Source organism: Mastigoproctus giganteus, chromosome 9, assembly GCF_048544385.1.
Source record: "Mastigoproctus giganteus isolate SK-2022 chromosome 9, ASM4854438v1, whole genome shotgun sequence".
Taxonomy (NCBI): Eukaryota; Metazoa; Arthropoda; class Arachnida; order Uropygi; family Thelyphonidae; genus Mastigoproctus; species Mastigoproctus giganteus.
The window spans coordinates 179,270,706-179,292,290 of record NC_143583.1 but is presented as its reverse complement, the minus strand read 5'-3'; the positions used below and the strand labels follow the sequence as shown (position 1 = coordinate 179,292,290).

Genomic DNA, 21,585 nt, shown 5'->3' with positions numbered 1-21,585 from the left:
TTGCCCTTCCACTGAGTTGAAAAAATCGAAGTACATTCGAATGTTCAACAAGATGACTAACGGTTTTTTAAGGGAGTCTGAGTTCGCTATTGTCAGTGGAAATGTAGGATTCCTCCAGGTTTTCTTCCCGAAATTTTTTAAACCACCAGCAAACAAACTTTAGGACACGTGAGAGTTACAGATATGAGGCACATGTGTCTAATGCCCAAGATGTCTGTTTGACTTCTGTAGTACTGAAGACCATGTTGATTCTGTGGTAAAGGATGCCATTCAGGTCTGTTTCAGCAAGAATGGTATCTTGAATAGAACACACAGCGTGGGTTCGTTGTGGGAAGGCCATGTCTGACCAATCTGGTTAATTACTATGAAGTAGTCAGATGCAGGTAACAATTTTTAAAAAATATACAATTAGACTTCAGTTAACATTTTGATATGGTCCCTCATGGAAGGCTGATATATAAACTGGGATTTTTGGTAAGATCATACGCTGGATCGCAGACTATCAAAAAAGATGGGAGACAGAGGTTGTCATAAACGGTTAATCTTCAGGGTGGACCAGCGTAATAAGTAGGATAGCTCAGAGCTAGGTGTTGGGTCCCCTCCTATTTATAATTTTTATAAATGATGTTGATAAAGCTATCCAAAGGTACCGTCAAAGTCTGCTGATGGTTTGAAGGTGGTGGTTAACAATCAGACCCAAGCCATATTGTTTCAAAACGACTTTGATCGATTGCACATACCGTCCGAAAAATGGCAACTAAAATTTAATGCTTCTAGATGTAAGATTATGCATTTGGGGAACAGAAATCCCGGAGTCATGTGTAAACTGGAGGAAGAGGATCTAAAAGTGATTCAAGACGAAAAACATTTGTGTGTAATTAGGGAGATCGGATTGAGGTGTATAAGGCGCTTAAGGGGTTGGGAATGATTTATTAACAATAAGCAAAAATGTAAAATAGCAGGCAATAACAAAAGACTGGATCCCATGAAGTTCACTCAGAGGAAGAAGGTTGTCAAACATTGGAATAAGTCTCCCCCCAGCGAGGCAGTGAATACAGCTTAATTTAAAATGGAACTTGTAGTTACCTTATGGGAATGGAAAATAATGAGGGTTCCGTTTTATTATTATTATTATTTTCCCTGATGCAGAAAAAAATCCGCTTGATTGCATCATTTGACTCTACTAATGCTGATCATTCCTTAACTTTCATTAGCTCACCAGTTTTACAAGGTTAGGTCACAAGTTCTTCCAGCTGTCAATGATACTTTATATAAAAGAAAATTTTCTTATATCCAGCCTACAACTCTCCTTCCTTGATTTTAGTAAGTTCACTCGTTTACTTTGGCCCACTTGTGAAAGATATTGAAATAATCTAGTTATCCGAAACATTTCAGCTCTTTGAACACCTCGATAAATTCCGTATGTAGACGTCTAGTCTTGAGACTTTGGAAAGGCACGCAAGTCTTTGTAAGAGTACTAAGTCTCTCTCTCTCTCTCAGTGCTTCTTTTTATCAATAACTTGCTGCTCTTAGTGGTACCTTTTCTTCAAGTCCACATCCTCCCTAGAAATTAGAGCTCCAAATCTGTAGATTTGGAGCTGTCTAATGAAACAATTTACCTTTGTCTCTTTTAGTAAAATTCTTGTATATCAGAATTAAAGCACTACGTGCTGTTCTGGCAACAGAACAATTCTAAGGCCTGACGAGAAGTCGAGCGAGAGTGCAGTAGCACACGCGCTTTGAGTGGACCGTGGTTCAAGTTCGTGAGTGCTAAATACGATTAACGATTGTATTCGCGATTATTGTAAACTTCTCTGACTCGGTGGTTGTGCAGAAGTATAAACAAGAGCATTTTTTAATATTCAAATTTGCCAACGTTATCAACCCACAGTTGAGCTTGATTAGCATCGAAGGAACTGGTGATGGATATTTGAAGAGTTGGTTATCGCGGTTTGTCAAACATGTGGGAGGTGGAAATCTGTTCTCCCGTTTCTGGGAGAACAATTAAATCCAGAGGCCTTAATCGGGGGACCGCTGGGAGCCTGTCATTTAAAGGTTGTGAAATAGGAAGGCACAGCGAGGTTGGTCTCCATAGATTTCGTGCTAGCTCTCGACGTTCCTGCGTACTACAACTACATAAACCTCTGGGTGTGAATTGCAGTCAGTGTAAGAGTCATTACAAATCCGAGCCCATTACAAAAGGCATTTTCATTAATCACAAGGAGAAAGTTGGCTTGGAAATCCTACACGTCAACTTCCATCGAATACCTTTGAAATGTCACACCACTAGATTGGGTTTCTCCAATCTTTCACATAGAACTTGCCCAAAGATGAGTGACATAATTCTAGAGACCATCCTTTCCACCAACACAAGTGAAATCTCAATGGGCAGCCATTAATCAAATGCGAATTTCCAGATAGTATTAGAGTTAGCAGTTGGTAGAAGGACAATTTGACGATTTCTTGTTAGAAAAGATTTGGCTTCATTTTGGGAGTCAAATCAAATATATCCTTAGGTAACACAATTGAATGATATTGTCAGAAAGTAGAGATGGAGAGAAATTGTGGTCAATGGCCAGAAAAGAAAGATTTTCTATTTTGTTGCTGTTTTTACAGTTGCCATTATTTTTCTGAGAAACAAACACATCCTGAAAAGAAAACCTCATCCCTGCCGTTATATTTGATTCCAAAGTATTGTTCAACGTTGCCACTTCCTGTTGACCATGCGCCAGATTCTTATAGCAACGAAGAAAATCATTGCTGTCTCTCCTCTGTCGTTAAAGCGAAAAGAAAAAAAAAATGAAGAGCACGAGCTTTGCTAGCTATCCAAAAGTGCCTTAAACCTAAATGTGTGCGCGAGATTAAATGTCCCAGGGCTAACTGAAGTCTTTTGCTTTGCTAAAGTTATCGCTCGTTGCTTTTTATTTTTTTTTTTCTTTCTTTTTTCTAGACCTACGTAGACGGATTATTGGGCGTTGGTTGGCAGCAGATGGGGTGTCTGCCGAAGGCTGATCCTCGCTTCCAGCCAACTCCCCCTCTTTTCCTCCCACCGCCTCGGTTCAGTCGCTGTATAACGCAACACTAGTGACGTGATTTTGAGAGCGTTATTAATCACGACCCGTTTACACGTGCAGCGTCGCGGTGTTAGAAGGTGGAGGCCACCTACTGGCCAGTTATTCATCTAATCAAAGCTACAGGTTGAGCCGGAGATTGGGCTTTTTCACCACATTAGTATGAGCTGTCACAATAGCGTTATTTGTCTGTGCAGACAGTTTACCAAGAAAATCGAGTAAATGTTGACCGACTACTTCGTCTTGTAAAAATTCTGGCTACAGAATATAAATTGTGCAGCAGGAATTTTTAAACTATTGCTATAAACCACCATTTTTTTTTTTGAAACAGCGTATACTGTATATGTTTTTCTGAAATGCGAGAAAAATTAGCGATATAGAAGTTAGTTAATCTTTTGCTCACCAGATGGCGCTGAAATTCGTTCGAATTCGTTTCAGAGAAATAAATGACACAATCTGACATCCTCTTCAATATACCTTTATTTTTCAGAAAATATTTACAGTATAATAATTATAATAATAGTAAGAAGCTCTACATTTCTACATCTACGAAATATGGCACGTGATCACGGCGGTGGTTATTTCATGTCATGTGAAGAAAGTGGAAAGGTCGCCACTTGAAACGTCACATAATGGCATAAAAGCTTAACCAGTGCAAGCAAGATATCTCGGCAGATGATGCTGGCATGTGTGTGTGTGTCGAATATTTTTTCTTATAATATATATATTGCGAACACAGAAATTCATAATGTCTTTTGTAGATAATATATGGATACATATTCACAAGTATTCACATAGAGATCTCTAACAATATTTAGCAACAATGAGATGCTGCGATAATTGTTCAGCGCGTGCGCCTGCAAGTTTTATACATTGTTTGAAATATACAGTTCACGTGGTAACATTGTTCGAAATATATTAGAATGACGTCATTGTTGAAATATACATGGAATAAAATGCAATTTTCTGGTGACAGCCACTCCAATTTTAACTCTTTTTTTATTTACTTTTTTCCAAAGACCTGCTTCCATCTGTTGCTATCAATACTAATAAATAATAATAAAGTAATTTAAATAAACCACGAAATAATGCTACTGACGTTTATTATTGTAACTGCCAAAGAACTTTGATATCGGTCGTGAACTCTTCGCATTTGTAATTCGACCTCTGCTTCGATGTCGGCAGCTATTTTACCAAACATCACTCGAGGGTGATGGGTGGGGAACTCTTCCTCGGGCAACCGTGCATGCCAGACAAGGTAGGATAGGCGTAAAGGCGGTGCAGATGGGTTTGTACAAGCAACCATATCGTTCGGATCATAAATAGGACTGGTTAGCCTCAACGCCTGCTGCAGCCAGACGCCTCGAGGCTGGGGCGGGACAGGTCAGCCGGATCCTAGTTAAGTGAAGCCTGCCCTACCCAGTACTATCTCTTATGGGAGCGGTGCGACCCATGGTCAGCCTCTCTCTCTCATTTTTTATAGCCTCTGGCTGATTTTTTGTATTATTACCGGAGCTGCCGCAGGCTGAGCCCTGCTTATTTCTACCCACCCCCCTAGCGTTCTTGCCTTCTTTTTTTAAAAAAGGAAAGGAAAGAACATGCAACTCACTCCATGCCGACTTTCACCCCGTGACCTATATTGTTCGGGCAACGGCATTCACCAACACTGAGACCAAGCAAAAGATGAAGAGAAGTAAGGGGAGGAGCTGACTCACGTGAACACGCAGGGAGTTGAAACTCGCGAAGATGTACGCCCTCATTTGTACTTCTATTCTCTCCTACTGCGAGGGATGAAAGAGTGCAAGAAACAAAAGCGAAAGCTCTGTACGGGAAGTTGGCTCAGAAGGCGAAGGATTTGTTTAGTTAAAAGCCAGACTTACCAGATGTCGCTATTAGAGAGATGGATAAGAGGTGGAGTCTTAAACGAAGGTTACCGAGTTAACTATCAGGAATTACCCGAGAAAGCGAAAGTGGTTCATAAATGGCCGTCTGGTCGATGGAGCTGCCATTACAAAATCCGTCTGTCAACAGAGTAGCGGTTTTTATGCGCGATAATATTTGGCTCGCTAAAAATAAATGTTTTGCAATTTCACACATTTATATCCGACCAAAAATGAACAATATTTACATAGCAGACGACAATATTAAGCAGCCGAAAAATATTTTTCATTGTTTAGAATGAAAGCTGAGCCAACAATGAAATATACGGTTGATGCAGCCACATTGTTAATTGTTACTGTATTTATTTAATCTAAATATAATATAATCGCTTTATTTGGACCAAACTCCAAAACAAGTGCACCAATCAAAATCAAAATACAGGATATGAGCGTCGTACACAAAATACCCTCTGCGATCGGGGATTTTATTATTTTCTCCGAACCATCCGATCTGGTGCGATGAAAACGTTGCGTGAACGCCACATCATCGGAGATATTTAAATTAGTCGTTTGCCACCAGGTGGAAATGGGCGCCAATCTTCAGTCTGTCCATTACCGCGGATAATTAGTCGGAGTTTGCGTACGTATACGTAACCATTAAGTTGCGGTGTCAGTTCGGATAAATGGATTGCGATTAGCAACGCCACCATGCTGTGATTAATGGAAGTAACACCCATTAGATATACGATATAGGTAGAAATTTGAAATGCAGCGATCCAATGTGGGAAAACACAAAGGAAACTCTGCGAGGGAAAAAAAAAAAGTACAAAATTCAATTATATTTTCGTTCACTTTCGCTCTGTCAAATTATTCCATCGTATGCTCTTCCAATTAACGTCAGCCTCGTGTTTTCTTTTGGCTTTTTCCCGATGTTTTCATTAGTTCTAATCTATTTTTTGGAATTCAGTTTTACTCTTTATTATCTTTCTGGCTTTTTCGCTGTCCCGTTTCATTTGTCTCTCAGGGTAAATGGTCATCACATCGGGGAGATTAAGTACACTCCCGGCCATGCACAAAAAGTCACTCCAACTTCCCCCAGTGCATTGTTGCTTTGTATTGCAATTTCACTAATCAGATGAATATTGAGTCGGCTGGTTCTTTATTCATTCCAAATCTACATCGAGTCACCTTGCAAGATGTTCATCACCCAAGAGTGGGTCCATCTCTTATCTATCAACTGTCTGTTGTCATGGTAATTCTAAAAACCATTTTGGTTCTACGGTGCTGATTTGACTGAATGTCATTTGAAGGCGAAATGCTAAAACTATCAAAAGAACACGAGTTTTAAAAATATACGATGGCGTTAATCCACACGCTTATAACACGGGCTGATTTACCTGTCTGGGAGGTTCTCTTCATATCTTCGGATGCCATGCAGGGAACAGACAGATGGGGATAGAATAATTTAGAAATTGACCGCTGCAGAAAGATCTAGGAACCTCTTGATTCTACAACTTCTCAATCAGCAGCCCATTAATGTGTACAGATGGACCAAAATCTAAGTACGTGAAAACCGAGATATGAAATATTTTGCCCCGACTTCTGCCGTGTTTTCATTAAGAAAAATTGTTCATTTTTGTTCAGTGTTTTCCAATATTTTCTGGCTTCAATACTCATTCCCGAAGACCAAACCACTTTCCTTCGTTTTTGTAGATGTGACTTGATAAAATAAAACTTGTAACGTTAAGAGTGAGGAAGGACAGTTCGAAGAAGATAAAATTTAACGTAATATACCCTACGTAAAATAAATTAAGTAAAGCAGACGTGTCAGCTGTATAGACCAGCCTTCTTAGGCACTTGCAGATTATGATAAAAATATAATAGCTCAAAAAGTAAGAGATGGGAAGCGTAGCATAGACAGAAAAGGTTCATTGGGGAACAAAACAGTCATTCTCTGAGAATGAGCTTGGGTCGCATATTTCTTCTGGAATGAGGAGATGGTTTTCAGTCATCAGCCTTGCAAATTTTTGTGAAACTGACCAAAGGATAGTGACCTCATCTTTACTGTAGTCTGTTGGAGTTATTCCGTTCAATCAAATCTGTGGGTGTGTTGAAGTAGGCTTCTGGGATGTACATAAGGGAACATTCTACTGGGGGAGATTTCTTTTGATGATGGCATTGATGGTTTCTCTTTATTCACAGCCGAGAGAGAGAGAGAGAGAGAGAGAGAGAGAGAGAGTTCTGTCTTGGGAAGACTCCTGGTTTACTGCTATGGCAATATTAATGCCATTTAATCCTCTTCCCTTTTGAAATTGTGGTGGTTTTGAGGAGGGTGGGTTGGTGCATGACACCGATTACTTTCTGGTCATAGTCTTTATTGTGTATTATATCTAGAAAAGTGTGCGCTCACTTGCTTTGCACGTGGTGCTGTTGAAAAACCGGAACCAGTGTATTGACTAACTTATGTTAGTGTTTATCCCAATAATCCATTATGAGAAAAGTGGCCATAAAAACAGATGATGTTCCAATTTAAGTTTAAAATGCAACCCCGCCTCCTGAAATGCATTTCAGCTCTCCTCTAGTAGGTCTCTCTGTGCCCGTGTTTACAAAATAAGAGCAATTAGTTTTCCTTACATATGGACAAATCCCGATTTCAAAAGTTTACCACAGACAACAGAGGAAACCCAATAACCGACTTCTACCCTGTGCTAAGCCCTCCGCACGAGATCAGTTAACTGCAGTCCAATAAAGATGCTATTAAGGGCGCCTCCGTAGCCAGGTGGGCAGGAGCAGCAGTGCGTAGTACACGCTTCTGGATTAGACCGGGGTTCGAGCCCGTCACCACCAAATATGGAGGATGCGGAAAGGTCAGGGAATGACCAGCGCATATCCCGGAGCAATATGGCCTTAGTTGCTAATGCTCCTAAAAACCAAATAACAAACAATAACAACGCTATTAAGAATTCCCAAAGTCTCAGTCGGGATTTGAACTCGAGTCTCTCCAAACAAGTCAGAAGTGGTGAACCCACTGTATACGTACAGCCAAGAAGGACTTTTTTGAAAAGGTATAGTCGGATAGAGGCTCTTTACTTTATTAGAAGTTAAACAAAAAAGGACCTTTTCTACTCTATCTCATGATCCAGATCTCACCTGGGATCTAGTTTGTCCATTATCTGGCTGATGTAGTACCCTGCAGAGATCCTAGAAAAAAATTATGTACATTTAAATTAAATTCAAGCTATTAAAAAATAAAATAAAAAATTGTTTAATTAAATCATTCTCTTTCCCTCTTGAACAGCCCAAATCTGCTCTAATCCTGTACTTGTCACTAATACGCTAATTTTGTTGTCCCATTCAGAATTTGCATTCACCCATACTAGAAGCTAAACTTAAAACAAAAATTAGAATTCTAAAATACTTAATTAAATGGAATACTTAATTATAGTACTTCACATCTTTCCTGATTAGATCTGATGGCAGGATCCCATATGGAATCCAGATTCGCTTGCCAATTATTAAGTTCTTATACTGTGTGGACGTTTTAATGCTTTTTATAAAAACCTGAAATAAAATTCGCTTTGATAGCAACAATTCACGTGGTTTACTTAAGTGTTCTTCACATTTCATTATAAACTATATTTGCGTAGTGGTTATTCCAAGTTGAACTGAATAACAAGAAGCCTCCGATCCTATTGAGTTCCCCTCAAAAGTCTTCAACTCCCCTCTACGAACACCAAGTGGAACAATCCAGCACGAGACCAGAGCTACACCCAAGATAACGTCGCTACCCTTCAGTGAACTCTACGAAGATCTGTACAGCTGACTTCAAAGTGTAAAGCACCTCCTCATTCCAGAAGAAACACGTCACATTGGTGTCTAGCCAGATACCGATATCTGGTTGATTGATAAGCACCGAAGAAGGTTGATTTATAGGGCTAAAACTCACTTTAATATAATTCCAGCTATTCTACGAACGTTATGCTAAAGTTTACCTTTGTTAAATGCAAAGTGTCTTTCTTAGTCACGTGCGTAGTCCCCCAGGCGTACTTAAGAGAAGTCATGTCCTTGTAGATAGCGCAGCTATCTAGTGATGAAAGGCTCAACGTCAAAAATTCGATTTGTAAATGTTACGCTACCTGTTATCACGATGGTTGTCACTATAATAAGTAGATGACACATGTACATACGCACTTCATTACCGATGCACCATTATTTTACTCCCCTTTTTGTTTATTCCTCCCTCTCTCTCTTTCTCCCCCCTCCCTCCCTTCTTCTGTGTTATTTAAGAACGAAGTACTGCTATAGATTAATAAAACAGGCAATAAACGACCATATCAAATAAGTTACTAAGAAATAATGAATTTAAAACCTCCATAAACTGTTATTGGAACAGTCAAAACCCATCGACAAAACCTTCTACGTTAAAAACAGAACACTTTCATGGAGGCAATTGCTTATTCTAACCTTGTAATGGCAAAGCATAAATCCGATTTACAAGAATCGTTTCAATAACATTTAGCGCAGACCGGAAGCACTACAATCAAGAAGCCAATGGAGGATTCTTGAAAATCTTTGAGTCAATCTAAACCACCAAATTAAAATATCGTTATAACTACGACGTCCGAAAAAAAAGAAAGAAAAATTTCTCGAACACTTCGCGAATGTGGCTTAAGTATCCACAGAGTGCCATCTGATAGACACACAAACATTAAATTGAAAGATCATCGGTGGTGTTCAGTTTATGGAACTCGAAAATTTGCAATGGCAGAAGACTGTTATTGTCCTTCTACGCATGCGTAGCTCTTTCGTCGCCCTCGGACATTCAGAGAGGGACGGATTTCCTTACAAACAAATACTCACTGAACTGCTGTCCTTCGACCCCTCCACCATTAGAGGCCATGACCCTAAAGCCGTTATTCAGGAGGCGGGCAATCGTCTGTAAGGAATTCAGTTTGCAATAGCCGTTTAGTGGAAACCTAATCACGTGTTTGGAGTCCTGGTTCCAGGCCACCCCACTTCTTGCGTCCATAAGGGCCTGGCCGATTTCGGGAAACACATCCTCTACTAGACTGCGTTCGCCACTGATCATAATCCTTTCTCCCAAGTCGGGACTCACGTTCAAGGCGAGGCACTGGAATCCGTTTTCAACTTTCCTGTCGTCATTGTGGTGGTTGCCTGTTTGCTGAGGGCAGGAACTCTTCAGACTCGATCTTCCTCTGTTGTTGTCGTGCCGGACGCCTTCTAGTTGTCGCAAGAGGGCAGGAATATCGTAGAACCTAGCTTCTTCGTAGAGTAGATCGAGCTCCTTGAAATCATCTGGAATAGCGAGAGTGTTTGTCCTCAGGAAGTTTAAAATGTGCCGGAACATCTTTCCATCTCTGTCGATGAAGTAATGTTGCTTAAGGCTGTCCAACACAATTGGGATGCTTCCATTGAACATGCGAGCCAGTCGAGAGTCCGGATGTCTTGAAATAAAACAAAAAATCTATTACAACGAATAAAGATAAAATACAATATTAAGTTAGAAGCTGTCACAGATATCGACAAATACTAATTTAAATGTACATAAATACCACCATTCCAACGCAAACGTGATTATTTCTAATTTTCTCAAACGCTGCTTATTGTGGCTCCATCTTGCGGCATTATTTGCTCCTACAATTAAATTACAATGCGCGTCGTTAAAAATTGGAAGGAATAAAGTATATTAGTGTAAAATAAACACGGAACTCCACGGTTTTAAACAAAAAAAAATAAATAAATAAATAAAAAAATAACGCGCAGAATTAAAGCGCATTGTTTAAGGAATGCGTTTTTCTTTCTAATCTCCGTTCTTCTTTTAAGGAAGTGTTTAAGGCAGGTTTATAGTCTGAGAAAATTGCGGGATTTGAGAGTAATCTGAAGACAATAACTATAATCATTTCCTAGGAAATAAAGTGAAAGCCACGCCCTCTAGCGTTGAGAAAAGTCAACCGCAGACGAGACTTTTAACGGCGGAGGCACCAAATATAGGCGGACCAGGGCGACGCTCCTGCGAAGAAGAAATTAAAACGAGCCCGCTTCTGACCGCTCGGGCTGGGCGGTGGCTTTGTGACCTCGCACCATTACGGCCTCCAGGGTTGCTCGCAAACACGTGTTAGCCACGAATTCGTGACTATTGGAGAGCGAGTGTGTGTGTGTGTATTGACCATCTTTGATAACCTCTTAGCTGTTAGTTGAGTACAGAGACAAAGGGTTGCGGACGAAGGCCTACCGAAGTGTAGAGGGCGCTGCAATGTCTTCCCACAGATCGAAACAAAGACCGCTTCATTTCGTCATCTCGTGCCATCAGACGTGTCTCCCACCTCGTGTTTTATTAGCCACAAAGAGTACACACCCTTCAAATGATAGGTTTCCATTCTGTCCGATTATAGGTGGAGCCACGTTCGCTCTAATATGATAGGAAGTTCGTTTTTAAAAGCAGCCGAAGGATTTTGACTTTTGAACGATGTTGAAAAATTGATCGAATGACGTTTTATCGCTTGCTAAGGGAAGGGAGGTTTGCAATGTGAAAATGTAAATTGCCAAGTAAAAAATGCATAAGATAATCCTCTGATAGAAGTAGTGAGGATTGCCAGACATTTGGGGGGGGGGGGAAAGCTGAGTTAGTCGGTCTCAGGCGAGGTAGCGTGGCTTTTTATCCCGGAAACTCGGGTTTTTGGTCCAGAACAGAAAATTGACCACAGAACACACGCAATTTACACACAGTACATACGATGCAATATGGCCTCATTAGCTGATGCTCCTAAAACACAACAACAATTCGTCCAGTCTTCATTAAAATGGCGACATTCATATGAAGTTTCTTTTCCTATTTTTCCCCTTCTCTTTTAATTTCTTTTCTTTTTTTTTTTTTTTTTGGTAGCATTCGCCATTTCAGAAAACGTAGGTGATCATAGGTGCTTTCAGACAAGATCCTTTGTACCAAAACCTACTATGAGGGCTGTTTGTTAAGTAAGTAACACATGTAGAATTTTTTTTTTTTTTTTGAAAATGCATCTGATTACAGGGCAGTGTAATGGCACATAAATGAAGGCCCATCAGTGCACTGCTTTTATGCGTAGTCATCCATCACATTCAGAAACATTGTCTCACACGAGTGTAGTCGTAAAATTCAGGAACTTTAATTCAACGAAGCTTTAACGCACTCTTTAACTTTATCTCGTCACCGAATGGGTTTTTTGTCAGTTGTTTTTTCGAAGACCGAAAGCGAGACTGGAAAAGTGGTGAATAAGTAAGCACCTTCTTCCACATCCATAATGCTGTAATGGACGATTGGACTGGAAAACCATATGGTACCACCAAAGAAAATTAATAGCATTTTTATTGGATCTGCGAATCGGAGAGGCCGCAGAGATGGCTATGGACTTCCGAAATTTTTTCTCGTTATCTTCCCTGCCCTGTTCGATTCTTCTGTAACCATACTGTCTGTCTCGTCAGGACTGGCCATGCCGAAGACTATCTTCAACAAGCCTGTAGAAGCACGTACTGATGATTTTCTGTGGGCTTAGTTCCTTTGCTATTCAGAAATAACGCGTAACTATTTTGATTGAGTAGTCAAATTTCGAAAAAGGTGTCCAATAATAAGAAGAAAAGAAGTGCTATTAATGTGCCTTTATTCATACAACGTTTTGCTATTGGGAAAAGTATGGTTTTTACCCCAAAATATCTTACTTTTAAAGCGGCCCTCGTATTTGATATGAACATAGTCCACTGGTCGCTTGATTCAAAGCCTCAAAAGAAGCGATTTATTGGTAGTCCTGTAGTGCGGTAGAAAAATATAAATGCAAAGCGTTTTTGTTCTCTTCTATAATTTGTTTCATTTTAGTTTATTCCCGATGTAAACAAGTGGGAGTTGGTCTCGCTCTTGAAAGCAGTCACCTCATATGTTGGAATAACCACGAAGGACGCAGTCGCCGAAGTGATTTGCTCAGTTTGGGCAACCGCAAACTCCCATCTGTGTACTTCTCGAATAAAGTGAAAGGAAATAGACTATAAGACAAAAGGGGGAGGATCCATCTTTACACAAACAGTTCTCACCCACTCGTTAACTAGAAAAAGGAGCATGCGTTTGAATTGGACAGGAGGGGAGGGCGACAACTCTGATGACAGCAGTGTGCATCTGTTTCTCTACTCTTCAAATTCTGGATGAAGTGTTCCTGCTCCAAAGGCAGCTTTCAGAAGTGCGTCTCCTCTCTGCCTTAGCTTCACGCGAATTCTCAAACTTAAATCCGTCAAATCTTAGATCCGTCAGAACCCCCCCCCCCTCCATCCATCCAACCTTTCGCTCCAGGCAAGTAACTCAGTCGCCACACCCTCGTCCCAGCTCTGGTACCCGTGCTCATTTTTGCAGACTGTGCCTGTCTTCACATGAAATACATTTTCTTTGGTAATCGCTATTTTTAAGAAAGAAAAGGAAACGTCAGTTGGCTACATTAAATCAGATGCGGCCTGAATTCATTTGGCTCGCGAGCCTCGATTTCACACCCTTGTACCATGCACCCTGAAGAAGCATTTCTTTTTTGTAACGAAACCGAAAAGATTTTTGGTTTTTTCCAATAAATGCCAAGGAGCCTAATTCCACGCTGTCAGCACATTACGTGTTCCAGTTGCGTGTGTTTGTTTTCAGAATGAAAAATCGGTGTTTCCGGAGAAGGGGTGGGGGGGATTAAGCAACTCTAGTCTGCGATTGACTAACTCGTTCGCAGCGAGGAAAAAAAGCCTTGAATTTCCTCATTTTTGGCCGAAACCAAACACCTTTCCCCCGTTAATTTGGCAAGAACATTGAGAGCCAAATTGTCATAAACACACCACCAGTTAAGTTCTAGCCAGGGTGACTTCAAATTGCTCGCAAATTTTTCACCAAATGCGATCCCTTTTCTCAAAGGATGTTACTGCGTTTCGAAAGTCTGATACGTGAGCAGCGGTGAATGGCGTGGATTGATCTCTACAGCGGCGGTTGTTTTAAGATGCATATTAAAGGTGCATCCAAACTGGTGACTTTGTCTTTCATCTTATCGAAGTTTTTTCCGCAGTAAAGTTCAACAGAGATCTGTCTCGCACCTCGTCGGACCGGGTTAAACAGGTAGAGCGAGTTCAGGTGCAAAAACGCGATGATGGTGCATTCATAGACATCTTCTTGTCATTGGACATCGATAAATCGAAGTCAGAAAATAAGCCCTCGCGTTGCAAAGTGGTTTAAGGGTTAAAAGGACCGGAGAACTTAAGTCCGAGACCCGGGTGCATTGCACCTGCTGCACCTCCTAAGGGCCGCTCTGGTCGCTCACTACCACTTGTGTTTGCTGATTAAGAAACAACTGTATTGCTTGGTAATGGCTCGTTCCTTCTGAATTTATGAATTATTATGAAAGTTGTAGAAAAGGTGGAGGGAGTAGGATGGCTACTTTTTTTGGTTTTTTTTTTTTTTTGGAATATTCGTCCAGACAATTCAGACGTCGATGTATAGTGTCAAAATAAAATAAATACATAATAATGAAATGAATAAAATAAATTTTCTTTGTTAGAGCATTGCTTTTTCACAATATTGAATTAGGAAGGCCTCCGTAATCCTTTAATTTCAGGTTTATTTTCGTTTGATAACGATAATAATGTTTTATTTTTTCTCTCTTTTTTTTTTTTTTTTTTAATGAATACTTATTGGGAGTAAACGATTAAAAAGAAAAAAAAATTCCAAAAACTGCTATGCGCAGGAATGGTCATTTGCTGTACGTAAGCAGTTGGAGCCGATTTTAGAGTGGCACCTCACTTCGGTCTGTTAATTTATAATCACGACTATATTAAATAATATTTAATAATTTATAATAAGTTTAAATACAAAATGAATACAAATCAGTCATAAAATCAAAATAAATAAAAATCAATAATAAATACAAAATGTATATTTAGTTTTATTTTTTCTGTGTTACCATGCCATGGCTCAATGGTGCTCCATAGCCAGCTGTCACTGCTGCAAACTGTGTGTTCTATGGTTGGTTGGTCGGTCCTGATTTACGAACACCAGGGTTGAAAAATAATCGGAGTTTCAGGAATCAAAAAAAAAAAAACCATTCAACCCTCACCAAAAATAGACGAACTCAGCGACAGTGTTGGGGAAAAAAAGTTCCGCCTTTCCTATCAGGAAGTATTTCTTAAATTTAATTTAAGAAAAATTTTCTTAAATTTCCAGTGGACCTTTCCAGAAGGTTAAGGCCACCGACGCTGTCCACAGCACTGCTCGTGAGTGTGGGAAGAAATACGAGTACGTGGCATTAGAAGATGCTTATCGGTTAAATGGCCAAATTTACCACTCTTGCTCGTCCTGCCCTGGAGTTTCATTTGACACCTTACGTACCAAGGTGACTGTGTGCTGCCGCTTGCATGTGCTCGAGCATTTTAACGGCTTCGGAATGAAACCAGCGACATTATGGACGTTTAATAAAAATCTTACTTGGGGTCAGCAGACAAGGAAGTAAACACCGAACTACTGCAGCGCACGCATGCACGCACACACAGACGAATGGACACACGCACACCGTGAATTATGATAGGATGCTGGTAGGAGAGTAAACAAGATGCGAGTAAGTGGTGGACTGCCCCATCACGATATCCACAAAGTGCGAAAAGAACAAACGCCGAAACAAAGCCGAGTCACGTCTGGAACCAAAGGTCGCTCGGCGACGCGTCCCATTCTGGCGAAATAACAACAAAACATCTCTAAATGTTGACACGGCAGCCTCTGATGTTAACTTGACCTCGTGAACGGAACTATTTGCTCAGCAAGACAGAAAAAGAAAAAAACATTGAAAGTTGAGAGACGAGGAAAGTTGTAAAAAACGAATCGATAAGAATTGGAATAAATAAATAAAATGATAGACAAGAGATAAACGCGCCACTTAAAGAAGGCCGATGCAGAGGCCGCTTTCTGGAGTTCCTTGTAGGTGGGAGGCTTTGCTGTCAGTTCTTCTATTGTTATTTCTTATTTCTAGAATTTTCACGCCCTCACAAAAGTGCACGTCGGCCCTGATCAACAGAAAATTAAAATATCCTAGTGGAAACACTAAAATTTTACAAAACAAAATTATAATCTGTAGTATTGCGCGTGTCTGTAAAATATAGGTTGGAAACATTCCACCATGTTGGAAGCATTGCATTCTCAGTTTACTTTCCGAAGGTTGCTCAAAACGAGTAAAAAATCGTAAGTCTGATTTACCAACTCAAGCTTTGGAGTTCATAAATCGAATTTGAGGTGTCAGGAATTCTTATTCGTAAGATCGAATGCTCGTGAAATGGAGACTCGTAAATCGAGGTTACCCTACATAGTAAAGTAATTTAGGCTATTTTGCGGATGAATACAACGTGCATTCTTGTTCGTATTACGATGGCTTTGGGCAGAGGACATGGACAGCAGGTCATAAAAACAAATCATTGGCCCAAGCCTTGGCCAAATGAAAATTAAAAGGAAATCGACGTGCCTTTCTCGGCTTCTGGCCAGTTTTGAATTCGGACAATTAAATATTGGAATGAGCTGCTAATTGCGTTGTCCATCGCAGAGGTAAAAAGTCTTTGTTGGAGCCCAAAAATGAAATCCTCGTTTTGAGAGCTGGACGAATATTAGTTCGGTTGCGAATGAGTGACTTTATTCAAGAGCTCATCCCATATTCCTCTTTCAGACCGTCTCCAATAACGGTTCGTTGCCCCGGCTTTTGTTCCCCTTCTTGGATATAAATGGAGCAGAAGAATGGTTGCGCAACTGTAAAAGAATGTCTTTAACTATTAAATAATCTCATTAGTGTGCCCATGCCCAGTTCCGGGAAATTGTAGAACAGAATGCAGTCGTGTGTCTGTACTGTGTCGGGGCACAGGGTTTCTGTAATACTACGTGCTGCTGTTGGTAATGAATGATATTAGTGTGCAGATGATCAAGTTCGCCTCTTTAACAGACGCTAAAATCTCGTCACGCGCCGAAACTTCTACACCTTCAGCATATTCCACAGAAATCTATAATCTTCCCGCAATCTTTCCATTTCCTGGTCATCTGACTCCCACAAACGGAAAGATTAATTGTTGCGTTGCTCCCATTCAGTTGAAGGGATTCCTGCTAAAACGACAGAGCCTTAATTCTATTTTTGTTAGTTGTCAGTGCATTTTCTTTATTCTATTGGTCGTGCATTATTCGACTCTGTTTACCGATTTCTTCCGCTTCCGTTACAGTCGTATATCTCTGTCATATGTGTTAGAACAAAAAGACGGTGCTAGAGGGTTGTCATCAACTTACGAGGCGATTTTTTTTGTCTGTTATTAGGACAGAGATTAAAAACTGCAGCCGTTTAAATTTGGGACAAAATATAAGCCTTATCAGGAAACAATTGTGTCAAAAGGTAGAGGTCCAAAAAGCAAACGAGTGGTCTCTCATCGAAACCGTTTTTCATGAGCCAAATCAATTTAAATTCAGGTCAGAGGTAATCGAAGACAGAATGAATATATAGCGAGAAACTGTTTAAACTGCTGTTGATGAAGTCAGATATTGTTGATCTAGCCATCGATTTATTTCTTTTTATCAGGGATGGGATACAATACACATTTCAGTATACAGTCAAAGAAGACTTTGAATACAATGCGATTACAATTTTTACAGGAATTTTGCTTACTTTGTGAGAGTTTCCAAAGAGGAGGTGTAGATGGTTCCACCCACATCAATGTGCACAGGAGCTGTGTACCTCGAGGCTGCAGCCACACACGGAATTCCAGAGATCTTGTGATTAAAGTTGCTGTCGCCAGAGTTCATTATTACTTTAGGATCCATCCAGGAAGATCTGAAAAATAAATCGAGTCAAAACGCAATCACACTTTCCGATATATTTTATAGTTTTACTTCAACTAAATTTTGTTCTTTGAACGTAAAAGCTACAAACTGTGTTGGTTCTTAGACGACAATGAAAACCAGTGACTCCATTCGAATTACCCACCTTTCTTTTGACTACTTGGACATTGTTCTACAATCCATGGAACTTTTTATCGGTGACAAGAAAGAAGGAGAGAAGTGGGCAAGATAATGAAACCAGCCTTTTTAACCATCTCACACCACTGTAGCCATTGAGTAGTTACATTTATGGTTGAACTGTAAGTGAAATTCTTTGAAATTTCTGCAAAGAATCACGGATTAAAAAGTAAGGTGATTTATGTTGTCCCTGGTATGGTTGTTATACTTCTTAAATACGCAATTTTTAAGCATGTGTAAACAAATTTAAAATGCAAGGTCCGCTTTCAGATAATTAGAATTTATACAGATATGAAGAGTCAACATCTGAGGATTAAATCGAATATGAAGAACTGGTACTTCCAGCCTGTTTTGGATTGTGGTGCAGTTGGGAAGTAAATCTGCGATTTATTGTTTAAATTAAGAGACTATGCAAGCTATTCAGAATATTTTTAAAAAATAATCCGGTAATTTAAATGTAGTGAGTTAATTTACATGTTTAATGAAAAATGAAACAAATTTTGGTCAGTTGGCATTTATTAATAAAAATGAAATATTTTATCAAACTTCTCCGATATTTTCGTCAGCTTTTCTGGTACGGTTTAGTAGATGGAAAAGGTCATTGCAAAAGAAGTAATCCAGGATGTAACTGATGCACCTTATGGTGTCCGATTGGAATCCTGGATTTAGAAGGGTTACAATAAACCATATATGCGCCTATAAAAGAACAAGTTTCATCTGCACGTTGAAAATGAAAAGAGATAAACTGACAGAAAGGGAAAATTGACAATTTTTATGAGCTGACCTGTCAAATTTCGTCATCAGAGTTGTACAAGATATTCCTTCTGTTAAAATGCACCAGCTAATCGGAAAAATGTTTCATCTCAAGTTTTTCGCGTATATGCTGCAATTAATGACTTTTTTTGTCACTCTGATGAAGAGGCTGTAAAATTTATACCTTTTGGGGTTTTTAATGTGATAAGTACGTTTTTTCTTTCAACATAGGACCGTGTTGTAAGACAGATAAAAACTGAAGAGAAAAAATAAATAAATACCCGAAAGAATTTGAAAGAGAAATTTATTAGTCTATTCTCTTATTTTAACATTCTCTGTTTCTGCGTGTTCAGAAAACGAGAATGTTGAAACCACTCGGGGATAATCTGGCGGTAATGACTTGACGATCGCACCAAACTGGAGAGAATTTACTTAAGCCCGAGACCACGACAACCCTCCCCCTACTGCTTTCCTCCAAGGGCTACTTCACTTCTAGCATCGGAGAAATCCATAACCACTTCATTTGCTACGAGAGGTCAAAGATATAATTGTAATACGCCACCTGGAGTAAACATGAGAAATTTGTTTCAGCAAACGACAGAACCCTTTGATTTGAAAACATAACCTTGGCATAGATAACGTGCGTTAATTCGTTCCTTTGTGTGACGTAAACCAAATGGTGTTGGGGAGAAAGTAGGGGGAGAAGATTACAAATATATGTAATGTACGTAACTACTAGTTCCGTAATGCTGCACTGGCTTAATAAGTCACAATTCCCTCCTCTCTCTCTCTCTTCTGGAGACCCTTGGGACAATCCGTAGGGTTAATGAAGCCCTCGTGAGATTGCGGATGAGTTGAAGACCTTGGCTGCGGAGCGTGCGAAGTCCAAAACACGGAACAGCCGTAGGGCAGAGTGGTAGTCACCCTCGGGTTGGTTACAGCTGGTATCAAGACAATAGCATCCACACAGACGACTCGCTAGATTTCTTCCATAACCCTTCGCCATTCGAGACATTCCGTTAGGGCAATACTGTCATCTCGCCTCTAATTGCTGTTTACGACATTGGTGCGCAGTGTCTGCGGGCAACCCTTCGGGCCATGCAGAGTGGAATTTCCCATCAACAGATCCTGGTAGCTCTCGCCAATGCTTTCAACTTTTGTCTGTAATTTTAAGAAATCAGATAGCCACGCATTCACTTGCGCTTTAGGCCTAAGGGACATTACAACGGATGTTATCGCTTTCGCTACATGAAATTAAAGTTCAACGACGTAATATTTTAACTGGCTGCGATGTGTGCCTTCCACACTATTTCTCTGTTCTTCCCCTAAACATTTCATTAAGCCCGAACGCCTCAACCCCTGAAACAAACAAACCAAATAAAAAAACAGGAATATCGATGCTCGTTAAAACGAATCCCACGACACTTTAGTGCAAATGTATACGCTCCCCTCTCTCTCCCCCTTCATTTCCTTCGTGGTGGTTCATTCCAGACTGCCCTGGGGTTTGCCGACAATTGCAACCGAAGTTTTATGGCCAGATGTCCTTCTTTGCAGTAACCAAAGATAAGCTGCGAAAAATATCCCTAACCTACTTTTACGTGTGTTATGGACATAAGCGTGTGTGTTCTAAGGATAGTTTGGTCTCCAGAAAGACGAGAAAGAGGAAAATAAATTACTAGAAGGACATTAAAACAGATATTCTCTTTGCCGAATCGAAGGATTGTGGAAATTCACTCCACGTAATAATGATGGTAATCTTTATTTACAGACATTCCGGAAATGTTTCTTGAATAAGCTCATGAGCAGAACTTTTCCATATAGATATTATATGGAAAAATCCGTGAAATATCTATCAAAATTTTCCAAATACAGAATGCTCTTTGTAATCATGCTTTCTACGAGTCAATTCACGCAGAAACTTGTAGATTAAATTTCTTCTTTCTGTTTTTCTAGTTTTTATGGCACTATTCTTAACCAATACCCATAATACTTAAGGAACTAATTTATCATTCAGTTCAGATCTCTCGTTGACTTTAATTACCTTCTTTGTTCAAACTTAACCTCAATATTTATTTTCAACTTATATTATTTGTCATTTACTTATTCCATCTTTAAAAGTCTTCCTATTTTTATTCTTTCTCTCATTTTTCCTTCTAGCGCACACGCACACTATAATACTAATATAATCCGAAAAATACTTTTCAGGTTATATTAGATTATGATTACCAACGTATATTTGCCTGTTAACTGGAATCTAGTAAGCCTAGCCAAACGATAATTGATATCAATGCCCTAAAACTCACTCTTGAATACCTTTGCGACATTAATCCTACATTAGCCTCTTCTCTTCTGTAATTATATATCTCTTCTTCCAGAACTATTATTCTGTTTAATGACAGAATAATAGTTCTGTAAGAAGCTCTCCATGGTACCTTCTCGTGGAAACATTCAGGCCATCCTCTTGTCTTAAGAATATTCTATTCTGTCCGCAGACTATTATCTCTCACTTCTCCACTTCCCCATTCTTCTGGCCAGAAAGACCAGGCAATGTTAAATTCACTTATACTCAACTCTGTAATAAGCGACGGGTTTCAGCTTCACGCCTATGGAACTCCATCATAATTCCACCCATCGAGTGCCTGAGGCCATCTTTCTTTTCCATTTCGTTTTTATTCTTTTCATCGGCTTTTTTTTCCCTTTTACTGCGTCACTATTATAATTGTACATCGCACTCGCCATTAAACATTACTATTCAGTATTAAACATTACCTTTCTTTTTCTTTTTCTTTGACCTGAAGCGAAGCCAAAGAGCCTGTCCTAGGCTCCTTTGCACGCACGTTAAAAC

General features: G+C 39.8%; 1 protein-coding gene across 1 annotated transcript in view; it reads right to left on the bottom strand.

The window, feature by feature from the left end:
- Positions 1–9,689: 9,689 nt before the first annotated feature.
- Positions 9,690–21,585, bottom strand: part of LOC150080913 (BTB/POZ domain-containing protein kctd15-like) — a 79,006-nt gene continuing 67,110 nt past the window's right edge. Inside the window, exons 2-3 of the mRNA XM_090380852.1 lie at positions 17,638–17,802; positions 9,690–10,416 (exon numbers count right to left, since the gene is read on the bottom strand). Coding sequence (XP_090236978.1) covers positions 9,774–10,416; positions 17,638–17,802 — 808 coding nt within the window. The 3' untranslated portion in view covers positions 9,690–9,773. The remainder of the gene's footprint in view (positions 10,417–17,637; positions 17,803–21,585) is intronic.